The following is a 15,918-nucleotide window of genomic DNA, read 5'->3' on the forward strand; positions in this document are numbered from 1 at the left end:
GTATCGTACTATGAAATTTAAATGCTTTACATGCATTGTGCTAATTCTGAAAACAGTCCTGTAAGAATTATTCATTTAAACAATTTATATACTGCTTCACTACAACCATCCCTTAAGTGATGTACAGAAATACAATAAAGAAAGTCAGTTAGAAATATAAAATCAAAATTCAGTTAAAATGCCTGCAGGATTATTATTTTTTTAAGTCTACAGTAGGTAGCAGGTGTTCCATGGGGATGGGGATGGTCTGACTTCAAATGGAAGAGATTTCCATAAAATTATCTCTCTTGTATGGTTGTGAGAGAAAAGTGATGTGAATAAAACCTCATAGAGAATTCATGGCAGAAGCAAGGGATTCATTCAGTCTCTTAGCTGCTAATTTATTTTACTCCTCTGCTCAAAGACTTTCAGAGTGTTTTACATCATCATCATCATTTTAAAAAAGAAACCAGCAAGCAACGAACAGTCTTGACATAATAACAAAGTAAAAAGCCTAGACAGATAAAGATTTTCACCAGGCTTTGGAAAACCTTCAGACTGTGTCATGTGAGCTTTCCTGGAAAAAGTGTTCTGTAACCAATGTGTCTAAGTAGAAAAGAACACATCCTGAGTCTTGTTTGGGTGATACCGTAGGACTCACCCAATGACATATACATGGAACAGCCTCCACTTGCTGGCCCCATTGTCCACATGAGTTTGTTGGAAAAGGGCAGGAACCCAGGTTCTAAGCTATTTAGAGACTTTAAATATAAGAATCAGCACTTTGGATTGTGCTTGGAAACAGACTGGTAGTCTGTGTAACTGATTCAAAACTAGCATGGTCCATTTCCCACCAGTCCTGTTTGGTCATCTCACTACTCTGTTTTGTACCAACGCATAAAACAGTGCGGTGGGACGGATTATCCCTGTCAAGGTTACAACAGGTACATTACGCCATGTATACCTTTTGGGCCTCCAACACTAAGGGGTAACCTGGAAAACCGCAATTTGCAGACCTGTTCCTTTCTGGGGAGTGCAACACCATTCAGAAATGGTTGACTGACAGTTCACAAGTCAGGCAAGCCAGCAGTACCTCTATCTTGTTTCTGTTGAGCTTCAGTTTCAGGCACTAGTTTTAACGCATCCATGGCCTCATCTGAATATGAGAAATGAAACTCTTCAATTTGCAAGATAGGGGACAAGGCAGGACCTTGAAGCACACCATAGCATAAAAACCATGGGGCAAAGCCACAGTCATCCAGCACCTCCTTCTGGAAGCAGCTACCCAAATAGGAACATAAGACTCCTATACAATAAGCAATCCAGAAGGCTGGAGTGTGCTGCACTACAAAACATTTAACAAAGGATGAGCACTCCTTCGGAAGCTCTCACTAATGTAGTTGAATAAAGGGATTGTTCCTTTAGTGCACTGTGACCTCATCTTTTGTGACATTTAAGTCAATGGCTAGCCTATAGAGAATAATGAAGGTTGGAATATGCTTGCAAAGTAAAACTGGAAATCTCAACCTTGCCCTCTAGTGTTAAATAAATTACTGAGTGCTTTGAAATGTTGTCAAATACTGTATGGTGTATAGAGAGATAATAGGTGACTCAGTAGATGTCATAGGCAGGATCTGAACAAGATTTAAAACTGGTTTAAAGCTTTAAATACATATTTATTTATTTTCTTGGTCCCCCTGCGGCACATTCCATGGGGCTAGTGCAAACCCTTTAAGTTTGCCTGAGCAGCACTTTGGAGCCTGACCTGTATATTACATGAAATACTTGGTTCAGTATAATGCGTTTTTTTTTAATCCAATAAATAAATGTTGAAGTGCTATCTCCCACCTCTTTTCTCTCTTGAATGGAAAATATTTCTGTTCATTTTAATATCAAAGGCAGCATTCCCCCCTCCCTTTCCAATGCCATTTGTAGCTTGCATGAAATTACTGCGGCAACAAGAAGAGAAGAGCAAAGGAACTGCAGACATGGGCAAAGGCTCAGACAAAGCTGAGCTTAGAAATCAGTCAAACAGAGCCAATGGCTTTTACAATGTTGAGGCTCAAAAACAGTCTTCCATGATGTTGCTGAAATGTATAGTGGGGGGAGGGGTAGTGTGTGTGTGTTTGTGCTATGTTTCTGGATGTCAAGCATTTTTAAAAAATCAGCCCTCCCCCCCCTTATTTTTCATATTTATAAATCTTATCCTGCAGCAAACATCCTGCACAGTAATTGAAAAAGGAATTTGTCTGTTCATTGTATTTATATTCCACTCCTTTAACTTGGTTTACTGGGCAGCTTGCAGGCTTATAAAAATGCAGCTTAAAATATGTTTGATGATCAGTTCACACTGGTCCTTATTTCTGTCTTCTAGTTCGGACTGATTCGATTTTATGGCTTTGTTCAGGGGGCAAAAGTTTTGTTTTACCATTAAATGCAAATTGAATCAACAGAGGTTGTTGGTCACTTTCTGGACATTCTTCCCACTCATAAAGTCCTAAGAACTCCATTCACTCCTGTGGGACCTAAACATGTAAACGCCTTATCAAAACCTTCCTTAGAATTCCCATTTAAAATAATTAAATTAAAACTATTTAACAGAATGAACTATAAAGCATATCTATTTTACAATCCTTTGTGTTCTGATTACTCATCCCATCTTCTTTGATCCAAAACTCATTCTCCGGACTGATTTAAGATAGTTAACAGCACAGTCCTAGCTTTGTCTACACAGAAGTAAGTCCTACACACCACCTGCAATAGAATATTCATTTTGCAGATTTAGTAAATCAGCTTCCAATTGGTCCCAGAATAATTATCATATAGTGGGGAACACAGGGTTGGAAGAGTACTGAAACAAAAGAGTTACTACAACCCTTAATGTTGTGGCTATCAAAAGGTCTAAATCTCCTGTTGCTCTGCCACTCTTTATGGGTGCTACCGCTGTTAGCATGTATACTACACACCCATTAATCACATTTTTGTGAGCATTCAGGTTTCTGGCAAAGCAGCTATATCAAATTTCCTTAAATATTGAGAAAGGCTGGATCACAGGTCTTCCTCATTCACCCACAGTATACCATAAGGGGAAAAAAATACCTCTGATATTGAGCCACTGCTTCTTATAAGGTTGACCAATTATTACACTGTCATGAGGATCTATTATACACAGATGATAAAGGTCCAAATCTGACATCATTACACCGAGCTTATTTTCCTCATTTCTTTTCATTTTCTGGGATGTGAGCCCATTTCATAAGGCTTTTGTTCTCTTTGTTTAGTCCGCTCCTAAGCATGAGCATCAGTGCACCAACTTTCTGAGCAGTAGAGCATCATTCTGTCCTAAGCAAGAGTCAATCTGTCCAAAGAATCGCCTGTTGCAAAGTCCCAGCTAGTTTACTTTGCAGTGTGCTCAATCTCTTTATGATGTCATCGTGTATTACGACTGGAAACATTTGGAAGAAGTTGAACAGTCCTTCCTCAACCTTGTCAGGGTTGGTCCTAGCTATAATTTTGGCTCCTTGAATTTCTTCCTTGGGTCATAGTAAGTTTGGTTTTGGTCTGACCTCCCCTGCTGCTCCATGACCATATCCAGTTTCCTGAAGAGCCATAGGTCAGTTATAGAGCATCTGGTTTGCATGCAAAACGCCCCAGGTTCAGTGCTCCAGGTAGCACTGGGAATGTCCTCCATCTGAAATTTTGACAGTAAGTGTAGAGTGACACTTGGAAGACAATGCAGTGGTACCTCGGGTTACATACGATTCAGGTTACATACGATTCAGGTTACAGACTCCACTAACCCAGAAATAGTACCTCGGGTTAAGAACTTTGATTCAGGATGAGAACAGAAATTGTACTCCGGTGGCACGGCAGCAGCGGGAGGCCCCACTAGCTAAAGTGGTGCTTCAGGTTAAGAACAGTTTCAGGTTAAGAACGGACCTCCAGAACGAATTAAGTACTTAGCCCGAGGTACCACTGTACTGAGCTAGGTGAACCAATGGTCTTAGAGAAGGCATTGGTATCTGGGACCAATAAATAGTACAGTGGTACCTCTGGTTGCGAATGGGATCCATTCCGGAGGCCCATTCGCAACCTGAAAAGAACGCAACCCGCGGGTCGCTGCTTCTGCGCATGCACGTGACATCATTTTGCGCATCTGCACATGCCATGCGCAAGCAGCGAAACCCGGAAGTAACCCTTTCCGGTACTTCCGGGTCACCGCGGGACATAACCTGAAAACGCGCAACCTGAAGCAAATGTAACATGAGGTATGACTGTACATTCTCTTCTCTCTTCCACCCTAAGGAGCTATACATGAGAGGTTTGGGGTTTTTTGCATTAGTGCCAACCAAGCTGGCAGTGATACACAGTACCTCACTGGGGCCTTCATCTCATCTTGACTCCAGCTACTTCCTCAGTTATGTGTTCTTTTATACCTTCTGTCATCTTTCAGTTTTAAAATATAATATGCTCTTAGTAAAATGTTGATGAATGGCTATACTGTTACATGGCATGGTAATGAAGGACGTATGTACAGTCGTACCTTGGTTCCCGAATGGCTTAGTTACCGAACAAATCGGTTCCTGAATGCCGCAAACCCAGAAGGAAGTGTTCCAGTTTGTGAATGTTTTTTGGAAGCCAAACTCCTGCAGCCAATCAGAAGCCATGCCTTGGTTTTTGAATGGTTTCGGGAGTCAAACGGACTCCCGGAATGAATTAAGTTCGAGAACCAAGATAACACTGTATTGTAAAAGGTGAAATATAGCGCTTTAGTCTTTCATTTTATTGCCATCTTGTGGCCAGGAGGGGAAATGATACTCCAAGCCATTTATCTGTATTTAATGAATACAAACTGGTATAGTCAAAAGCTATTTAGTAGTCTGACTAGAATCGTAAAGTATTTTACTCAGTCTTTGAAAAAGAACGTAAACCATGAACAGTAATTTAAATTGTACCATCTTTGCCATTTTTGAAAAATATCCTGGATTTTAATGTTCTTACTTGCAGGGCAAAAACCATAGCAACATATTAATTTTACAGATACCACTGGATCTAGTTCCTCTAGAATGGGACCCCCTGCAGTGGTTTCTTCCTTCAGTCCTGTCTGGGGCCTCCCAATTATGACAGACTTTGCATTTCAACTTTCCATTTCTTCCTCAAAACTGGTACCATTATCCTTGCTTACTATTCCCTGCTTCTATCACTTATTGTTGTAGTCCAGTCAGTCCGTCAGGCTATGGCTTTGACATTCATATGAGGAACCTGCTAGCACATTAAGTTCATGGCATGCAAGAATACAAGCAAATTTCATGAAGCCACATTAATGCTATCTTCAAAGATGTGCCCAAGTAATTACATTTTGAACATTGGCTTGGGGAATTTTCTACATGGGGTTTTTAGCAGTACTGTGTAGTGTTAAGCCTCTTGTGGTAGTTGTCATATCAAGCACACAACATTGTTGTTGTTTTGACCATGGACTCGCTTTTTAGTACAGAACAGATGCAACAATTGGGGGGGGGAGAGACACTTAATATACTGTAACCATGTGCTCTTCCCTCAATTCTAGAAAGGTGTATTTTCTTTATACTCTATGGACCAAATTCAACCACATAAAGCCTCACTAGTGCAATGCAACTTTCTGCCTCCTCCCCGCCATCAGCTTGGGGGTGTGTGTGTGTGTGTGTAGAATCTCCAGAACAGCGGGTGGGGGGGGGGGAGTGGAAAGGAGATCATATTGTCCAGCAAGTTGAAGTTCTTGTGCTGATAGAACAGTTTAAAGGGCACGATGTTGTGTTTTTTACTTCTAATTAAGCTTCCATCTCTAATTTACAGAGCAATTATTTGGTGTTCATGGCAGAGCTCTTCTGGTGGTTTGAAATAGTGAAGCCATCATTCGTTCAGCCTCGAGTTGTAGTTCATCCTCAAGGTAACCTTTCTTCTTAGTTGCTTCACATTATGCTAAATTATGTGCGCTCCATGGATGTCAGGTTAAAATAGTGCTAACTCAGTACATAACCCCCTGGCCAGCAACTAGTTTTAAAATAGGGGTCATATTTACAGTTGGTGAGGATGGGAAGTCACATTAGCTGCATCTGCCCAGACACAGGCAAATGTCTTCTCAAACCCCCTTTCCACAGTGCAAATAGCAGCAGGAGCTTGGGCAGGGTTTGAGGAGAGGGACCGTAGTTCAGTGGTAATGCCACACAGGTGCTTTCCATGCAGAAGGTCCCAGCTTCAATCCCTGGCATTGCTAGCTTTAAAAAAATTAGGTAGCAGGTGATTTGAAATTGTGCCCAGGAGCATATTGGTAACCCATGCAAATGTTCTAATATGTTCACACAGCTGCATTGTCATGAGCACCCTTGCTGCTGCATTCTAAACCAACTGAAGCTTTGCCTGTGTCTTGGTTCTTACATGAATTTACTCTAGAGTTGTGTCAAACTGGTTGCTTTAAATTTTTGGGGCTAAGAAATTTAGTTATTTATATGGATGTGTATGGTGTTAACTTGCTTGTTCTTCTGATGTTATGGATCCCAGCTTGGCTGTTGTTCTTTTGTTGACTTTTACTTCTACAGCTATAATATATAAAATGCCAATCTTTGTTTTAGCTGATGTTGCAAAAGAAGCATCCTCTGTTCCTGCTGCCAATGCCAATAGAAGAAACTATCCAGAAGTTTCACACGATTCTGACCTGATAGCCAGGTATAATTCCCACCCTCCTTTTTGTAGGTATTTTATATGACTAAGGTAAAGGTAAAGGGACCCCTGACCATTAGGTCCAGTTGTGACTGACTCTGGGGTTGCGGCGCTCATCTCGCTTTATTGGCCGAGGGAGCTGGCGTACAGCTTCCGGGTTATGTGGCCAGCATGACTAAGCCGCTTCTGGTGAACCAGAGCAGCGCACGGAAACACTGTTTACCTTCCCGCTGGAGCGGTACCTATTTATCTACTTGCACTTTGACGTGCTTTCAAACTGCTAGGTTGGCAGGAGCAGGGACCGAGCAACGGGAGCTCACCCCGTCGTGGGGATTCGAACCGCCGGCCTTCTGATCGGCAAGTCCTAGGCTCTGTGGTTTAACCCACAGCGCGACCTGCGTCCCTTATTTTTATATGACTAGTTTTAACTAAAAAACAACAACTGTGCCCAACAATGCTTTTTTGGCTTGGCTCTTTTTATTTATTATTGTTAACCTAACCACAAGCTTTAATACCAACTATAGTGAGGCTATTTTCAAACCACCACCACAACAAGCTCTTTCTTCCAAGTGTCAGGACACAAAGTCCTGATTTTGTCGCTGAGACAGCTTATAAACTTGCTAGTGGAATTAATAGAGCCTTGTAGGGCCCAAATATCTTGTTTGTTAAGGATCTGGTGTTCTATTCAGCAGGAAGTCAATTAGCCTTTATAAATGTTTGGTTGGTGGTGTCCATAAGATTCGTCTGTGATACAAGGAGCAATGCACAATCAGCTGTGCCTCCATGGGGGGCGGGTTTCAGTTTTTCTTCCAGCAGCCTTTCGCACCTGTGAAAAAGTAATGTGGCATTGTGAGAAACTGAGGGAGAATTTCACTTTACTCCATGTCTTATCTTCTCCAAGTGAGCTATAAACACATTTGACTGTAACACTGCTAATACCGAATATATTATTTGCAACACGCAATTCATAGATGGAATTACAATTTCTAAAAATGCCATAGTATCGCAGTTATGTGATGTTTTAAGAAATTCTGTAGTGGAGATAATGGTACCCCTCAGATGCCACAGATAACTCACATGTTGTAGGAAATTTATATTTAGCTCTTTGACTGAATTGAGACAGAGGTACAAATTATTGTGCCAATACAAGTATTACTGAATACCTTTTCATATGATAACAGATTCAGTTAAAATTTGACCTTTCAAATCTCGAAATATATTTTAATTGCACTAAATTCATGCTTTCAGGCCTAGTTTAAAGCACGATATTGTCCCCTGAAATGTTCAGGGCTGCAAGATTTTAAATTAGAAGAAATTAACCGTGGTGTTCTGTTTTTGGTTGTTTGCAGTGTGGAATGCCCAGCTTTCCCGCCATCTCATCAGATTCCAGCTGCTAGCCATGCTCACCAGCAGCCTTATACACCTGCTCCAGGTAATAGCAAAAAGCTGAGAGATTCTGCTCATTTTTTTTATCCAAAGATTCCCTTCCTTTGTTGGTAGTAGAAGTCTTCTGCCAGAAGAAGGGAACCTTTTTTTCAACCATTATCTAATTTTATCTTTAAGTGTTAAACTAGAGTGCTACATATGAGTGCCGAGAATTATTAGACTATTAGAATTACAAGGGGAAGGGTTGCAGCACAGTGGTAGACCAGCTGGTTTGCTTGTACAAAATTCCATGTTGAATCCCCAGGATCTCCAAGTAGGGCTGGGAATCAGGTGTGTGATGTCATGGACTGACTGGATGCAGAAGAGTGGTGGGAGGCACCAGCTGGGGGAACCCCCAAGGAAGCCCTCGGGGGAAGAAGGCTCAGAGCCAGGGGGCTGGTGGTAGGATGGCAATGAGTGGTCAGAGGGAGCAGGTCAGAAGTTGAAGAGGCAACAGGGCTTAGTGAACAGGAAGAGGATGTGACAGACAGCAGTTCAGAACCAGAGGCTGGAGAGGAGTGGGGCCAGGAGACAGGGAGGAGGCAGGCTGCTGAAGAAGCCAGGGAGTCTTCCCCTCCTGCTGTGACCAGCTCCTCTCCCCACTGGTCTCCCAGAACACGCATGGAAATGAAAAGATCAGAGGAGAGTTTGGTTGCGCACCAACATAGTCTCTGATTTCTTGGGGGGAAAGCCCTGGAGCGGAGGGGACTTAGGCAGCTGTGGGAAAACGGGGACCTTCATTCCTCACAACTGTCTCATTAGAGCTAGAGCTATTGGGAAGAGTTGCTGGGATCACTAGGCCTGGGCTGTTTTGGTTTCTTTGAATAAAAAGTTAACTTCATTGACACTGGTGGTTTTTTTAATTGCTCACCTTCACCTGACTGGCTCCTGACACGTACCTGGGCTCCCTTGCACCCTTGGCAGGGAGCTATATTACTGCTTCCCATGCTTTGCAGCTTTGGCAGGGAGATGTATTGGTGCCTCATCCCATCCCTTGTTCCCTTTCCGAAGGAGGCTGTGTGCCACATCTGGCCGCCTAGAACAGCAGAGGAGTGGCCAGGGAAGTGTGCAGGCTGGCAGGCAGACTTCTAGCTGCTGCAAGCCTGGGTGGAAAGGCATGATTCCCCTGCTGGGAATGTCACCTGTATGAAATCCTGGAGAGCTGCTGACAGTCAGTGTAGTAGACAGAGTTGACCTTGTTGGACTAATGGTCTGGGTCTGGCTCAATATAAGGCAGATTCCTATGTTAAATCTATCCTGGAAAGCTTTATTTATGCAATATACATTTTCATTTTCTGGCCCACCTCATCCTTGCAACAGCCCAGAGAGGTAGCTTATGATGAAGGCAGTAACTGATGCTATGTTGCCTAGGGAGTTTTATGGTTCAGTGGATATTTGAATCTGGATCTCCCATCATAGTCTGATACTCTATTCCCTTGCTATCCATTATTAACACAAAAAAGTGGAGCAAGAGAAGTAGGAACAAGCGAATCACACTTTTCAAGTTAAATTGAATCATTTTGTATATTTTTAAAGTACAATGCATAGGCAAGCAGTAATATAGACTATTGTGGGAATATTCTGCAGAACTAATTTTTTTGTGATTCACATCTCTGTGTATCTCTTTTTTTCCACAATAAAGCATATTTTTAAATAGGGGAGGAGTATTAACGCCATAAACACAATTCATGTTATTTATTGTCGACAGAAGTACATTGAATGGTTGCATTCCCAACGTAGCTGATGTCGGTGAATTTAAGTACTTTGGCTTAGGGTTTTACTTGGATAGTAACGTACAGAGGCATAGATGTGCATTCTTTGATAATTTTCTGCAAAACGTTGAATGAGATGTAAATGAATTTATGTGGTCTGTCTGCTTTAAATCGAATCAAGAGCAGAAGCCACCTATTTGATTTGTTAACTGGAAGTTTTTAATCCTCTTTTTAAAAGTTTCAAAAGACCTCACCCATATATGTTTTTTGTTTTGATTTTGGATAGGTGGCATTAGACGATCTACATCTATGTCTTATATGGATGGATACGTAGGGACATGGCCCAAAGAAAAGAGGTAAGTCATTGGTTAGTTGATGCCATATTGCTATAATGTTTCATTTCCTATTGTTGTGTGATGCAAGGGGATTAATCCTTCAATTGAATATCCTCGCTCTGAAAAACCGTTCATGGATTACACATGGGGAAGTACACTGAAAAGCCGCAGGACTCATACAAAGCAAGATCTAATATAGCATGAACAAGTGTGCCTTCTGCATTTCTCTTTCCTCCTCACCCTGCAAAGGTTTGGGGGACCCTCCAGAACCAGTGTTGGGGCCCTCTAAGCAAGTGGATTTCCACTGCACAGGCAGGCAAGCGTCGCTGGATGTCGCACAGAATCATTAAAGCGAAAAGCTCTATAGATGCAAATCTGCAGACATAGGCCCCACTTCTAAGATCCATAACCTCTCATTTGTGGAAGATGGTACAGAGTAAGCAGATCCTGTGCATGTACGTGCTACATGTGAAAGCAACACGCTTGGCATCAGGAGTTGCTGGAAGGAGGCATACAAGTCTCCATCCAACTATCTTAGGGCCTCCACTCTACATTTGTGTAGGGTTCATTCCTTAGCCCTTTCATCTCCAAAATAATATCCCACAAGGCAGCAGAGGTTTAGGATCAGAGTTTTCCTTCTCCTAGATGTGCTACCTTCCCAGATGAGCCCCATCTGCCCCTCACTTCTTTCTACAGCATGTGCAGAAACTGCCTTCTTGATCCTTGGACCCACTACTGGTCTTGTCCGCTGAATCTGCCAGAACCTGTCTTTGAATGCAGGGAAAGTCCCTAACTCACTGAAGGTTTGAGACCCATTGGTTACCCTTCACCTGGTTTATCCAACGAGTCAAAGCTGTTCCCAGGGTGTGGCTGCTGTCCCATGCAGACAGCTTCTAGGAGCCACTGGCAAGAGTTGAGTGCAGGGTGGGGACCAAAGATGTACAAACTACCCTAGAAGGAGCACGACATGCCCCCCAGCACATGCATTTTAGAAAGGGAAAATAGATGGAAGTTCTGCACCACTTAGGAGCCTCCTCTTGTAGCTCAAATTGTGTGGTGGGTCTTTCTTCCTGGCTTGCTTGTTTGCTTCTGTCAGTTGTCAAGAGAGAATGGACATCCCTACTCCTTTTTGAGAAGGGTTTTCACTTTTATATTTACAAAAATGATATAATGGTCACAAGGACATTTTCAAGATATTCAGAACAAGAAATACATGTACGTAACAGAAGATTAAATAACTGTGTAGTAGATTTTTGTTGGGTCTGAGCCAAATGGATTTGAAGTCATTTTCTGCAGGAAAAAGCACCCCTCCGTTTGGCAGTCATTCAACAAATTGTAACAAAATGAGGGTAAAAGTGTTTGCCCATTCAGAGTGAGGGCAATTGGTGATCTCATTGGCTGGGATCACCTATATGACCAGTCCAAGAAGAACAGCCCTCACTCTGTCTGTTTTGTTTGCCCTCAGTGACATCAGGTAATCATATCTTGATTGGCTATGTAGTGCTGTAACGATATAATATCATATTCACTGCTTGATCCCTGGCTGGCTGGGATCACATAGTTCAAGCAGAAAGAAGCCCTAGCAAAGGGGCAACAGATGTGAGAAACAAGGGCTGCACAGAAGATCAAAAAGAGGCAAGGTAGGGATTTGTTTATTTACTATATATATGGAGGGCCCCAAACCTTGAAATGAGCAAACATTTGGTGCAGACCATACCTTTATGCTCAATGGATGTAGGACTAGATAATGCTAATAATGCTGTCACCCTGTATTGTATTTTACTGCTAGAGTTTGAAGCCAGCATTAATGCTATAAAATAAAATATATTGTTTCTTCAATATAAAAATGCTGGAATATTTCCAACATTTTAAATGGAGGGTTGCTTTAATGGCAGTCTCATTTTTAATTCCCTTTCTAGATCTTCAGCACATGGTGTTTCATTTGACATTTCTTTTGATAAAGAGGACAGCATCCGTGAGACTCCAAACAGAGGAATGACTAGATCTCTCAGCAACGAAGGCATTGCGCAAAATACCAGCCGTGTGCCCAGACTTGTTAGAAAGAACCTGTCCTTCAAGCCTGTGAATGGCGAAGAGGAAAGTGAAGATATTGAAGAAGAAAAGGATACAGAATTTTGCAGTGATCTAGAGGCTGACAGCAATCAAAGGAATGCGAACCAGATTAACCCATACAGCCTGCCCAATGGAGCGCTACAAAACAGGTTGGTTACCGATGAATTTGGCAATCGGATTGAGACACCAAGCATTGAGCAGGCTTTGCAGATTATCCACGATAGTGAGAAATCTCCCAGTGTTACTCAGCCAGAGCAAATTACAAATGGGTTTTTCCTTCACAACAAGGAGATGAGCATCCTGAATTCAAATATTAAACCCAACCAGAGTAATCCTGATATTACTGCAGATACAAAAGGTGCTCTCAGTCCCATGACTGACAATACAGAAGTAGATACTGGAATACATGTCCCTTCAGACATTCCAGAGACTATGGATGAGGATTCAACCTTGAGGGACTATACTGTAAGCCTGGATTCTGATATGGAAGAACCATCTCGATTCCTTCAAGAATTTGATAGCAGAGGCATCAACCATAAGGAACAATTGAGCCCTTGTCCAAGCTCAGTAAGTGCCAAATCACAAGCAGGCAGTAGCGCGTCCTCAAGTTCAGGTGTTAAAATGACCAGCTTTGCAGAGCAGAAATTTAAGAAGCTGAATCATACAGACAGCAGAAGTAGTGGCAGCAGTTCTCAGAAAACTACACCAGAAGGTTCTGAGCTGAACATTCCTCACATGGTTTCTTGGGCTCAAATACCTGAGGAATCTCCTCTCCCTCAGGCAAGAGATACCACACAGTTACTGGCCTCTGAAATGGTGCAACTGAAAATGAGGCTGGAAGAGAAGAGGCGAGCAATTGAAGCCCAGAAGAAGAAGGTTGAGGCTGCTTTCACGAAGCAGAGACAAAAAATGGGAAGGACGGCGTTCCTTAACATTGTGAAAAAGAAAGGTGACGGGATTTCACCACTTAGAGAAGAGGCGGCTGGAGCAGAAGATGAGAAAGTGTTCACGGACAGCAGTAGGCCGAAAGAAAAAGATGCCCAAAAGCCATGTGAGCAACTAAACAAGGCCACAGAGGCAATTAAAGCAAGCACTGAAAATCCTCACGTGAAATGGCTGAAGTCCCCCAGCACACCGGTTGATATAGAAAAGCAATGCAATTTGGTGAGCCCCTCGGAAGAAAACTTAAATGACAGTGACCTTCTGGAATATACAAAATCTATTGAGAAGCTCAATTCTTCTCTGCATTTCTTGCAGCAAGAAATGCAACGCCTCTCACTTCAGCAAGAGATGCTTATGCAGATGAGGGAGCAACAGGCTTGGGTTATTTCACCACCTCAGCCTTCTCCTCAGAAGCAGGTTCAGGAGCTGAAGCCTTCATTAAGGTTTGCGGGCTCACCCTTCCCTGTTGCCCCATTTTCCGTGGAATCTCCCCGATCTTCCCACCAGTCCCCACAGTCATCCTCTAGGAAGAATTCCACTCTCCCCAGTAAAATGCAAAGGACTCCTAGGCCAAATGAACTGAAATTAGCACCTTTGAATCGCACTTTGACTGCACCGCGATCTGTGGACAGCCTTCCTCGTTTGAGAAGATTTTCTCCAAGTCAGGTATCAATTCAAACTAGATCTTTTGTTTGTTTTGGAGATGATGGTGAACGTAACCGCTTGAAGGTCAAAAATACAATGGGAGGGGCTGACAAAGAAACAGCAGGTGAGAAAGAAACAGAACAGGCAGAAAAGGAAAAGCCAGAGGAACAACCGGCCAGGCCTCTGGAATCTACAGTGTCTGAAGTCCTTTCGCAGCCCATTACAGAAACTGTCTGCCTTACCCCAAATGAAGAGGTGCTGAACCCACCAGGATTTCCAGAACCTGCATCCAAAACTGTTAACCTCATAGAAGTTTCCCTCACAGATTTGAAGCCACCAGAAAAGTCAGAAGAGTCTGTTGAGAAATCAGAGGGTGAGAGTGACAAGGAACAATTGGAAGATGACCAAAAAGTATGCTGTGGATTCTTTTTCAAGGTAAGTGAACGAGGACATCACAAGCATGCATTTAGGATCTTTTTGCCTCTGGTGGTGGTGGGCAGGTGGTCAGGGCCTGTGTAACAGAGGGCATGGCAAGAGTCTATGGTGAGTGGGACCTGGGTGACTTGTGTTTGGTTATCTCTTCCCATGGATCATCCACCCCTCACAGTCATGCTCCAAACAGCTTGCTAAGCACCTGCTTGAGAAGCTGTTTTGAAGCACAGTTGCAACAGGCAGGAGCTGGGGAATGACTCACCTCTGTTGCCTTTCTCACCATCGTGTATTGTTCAAAATAAAACACTAGGGCAGATAATAAATGATTTAAGCTCCTCTGCAAGTGGAGTTGTATTCACGTCTCCCTGCAAATGTATTGTAAATAAACCATATCATAGGTTACAGAATTGCGGTTGAGTGTAATACAGACGTGCTCTGTCCATAGAGGAGTGTGACCCTTTATAGAGGAGTGGTTAATCTAGCACAGCTTCCAGTGGGGTATAATACTACAACTGAACAATCTAATTTTAAAAACTACTAGACCTTGCATGCTTGGGACGCGGGTGGTGCTGTGGGTTAAATCGATCAGAAGGTCGGCGGTTCGAATCCCCACGACAAGGTGAGCTCCTGTTGCTCGGTCCCTGCTTCTGCCAACCTAGCAGTTCGAAAGCACGTCAAAGTGCAAGTAGATAAATAGGTACCACTCCGGCGGGAAGGTAAACGGCGTTTCCGTGCGCTGCTCTGGTTCGCCAGAAGTGGCTTAGTCATGCTGGCCACATGACCCGGAAGCTGTACGCCGGCTCCCTCGGCCAATAAAGCGAGATGAGCGCCGCAACCCCAGAGTTGGACACGACTGGACCTAATGGTCAGGGGTCCCTTTACCTTTACCTTAGACCTTGCATATTTTGATATAGTTGTCTCAGTAACTTTAGACCAGGCATGGTGAACCTGTGCCGGTCCCTGTGTTTTTGGCCCCATCAACCCCAATCAGCATGACCGATGATCAGGGTGATGGGAGTTGTAGTTCAGCAACATCTGGAAGCCCCAGGTGCCACACCCCTGCTTCAGACCAATCCTTAAATTTGTCTCTTGATCTCAATCCATTTTAGTTCAATGGTTGTCCTGTGGATAAAGTCTGCTACCAATGTTCAGATAATGATTGACATTCCTTCCTAAATGTTGCTTCAAGGATGATCAAAAGGCTGAAAATGAAATGGCAGTGAAGCGGGCGGCATTGCTGGAGAAGCGATTGAGAAGGGAAAGAGAAACCTTACTTCGGAAGCAGCAACTGGAAGCAGAGTTGGAATATAAGAAAGAAGAAACAAAGTAAGATCAACTGCAGATGCTAGTCACTGCAACAGTCACTCGCAAAGAGAAGCTATTTGCAGCTCTCCTGTGTTCAGAATGAATGAAACGCTGTGTGTCCAATCTTGACCTTCAGTTAAATGTGAAAATGTGAACATTCTAAAATAAATTTCTTGCATAACTAAGGAATACTAAACTTTCAAAATAATTATTCTTTGAATATTACCAAGAAACCCAAAAAACAACTTGATATTTACGGGTACACAGTACTAAAGTGTTAGGTGGTACTGAAGTACTAAGGGGCATTTCACTTAATATTTACCCTAATCTGGTTCAACTGGATCTTTAGGACTATGCCAGTACTTCTGTGAATA

The 15,918-nt window shown here is 42.9% G+C and overlaps 1 protein-coding gene across 3 annotated transcripts in view; it reads left to right on the forward strand.

The window, feature by feature from the left end:
- CAMSAP2 (calmodulin regulated spectrin associated protein family member 2) overlaps positions 1-15,918 on the forward strand; it is a 77,113-nt gene that overhangs the window by 56,495 nt on the left and 4,700 nt on the right. For all 3 annotated transcript variants that reach the window (XM_053391510.1, XM_053391511.1, XM_053391513.1), the window contains 6 exons: positions 5,812-5,905; positions 6,588-6,681; positions 8,025-8,107; positions 10,099-10,168; positions 12,067-14,242; positions 15,429-15,565. In XM_053391510.1, the coding sequence (XP_053247485.1) occupies positions 5,812-5,905; positions 6,588-6,681; positions 8,025-8,107; positions 10,099-10,168; positions 12,067-14,242; positions 15,429-15,565 (2,654 nt within the window). The remainder of the gene's footprint in view (positions 1-5,811; positions 5,906-6,587; positions 6,682-8,024; positions 8,108-10,098; positions 10,169-12,066; positions 14,243-15,428; positions 15,566-15,918) is intronic.

Source organism: Podarcis raffonei, chromosome 6 (genome assembly GCF_027172205.1).
Source record: "Podarcis raffonei isolate rPodRaf1 chromosome 6, rPodRaf1.pri, whole genome shotgun sequence".
In the NCBI taxonomy this organism is placed as follows: domain Eukaryota; kingdom Metazoa; phylum Chordata; class Lepidosauria; order Squamata; family Lacertidae; genus Podarcis; species Podarcis raffonei.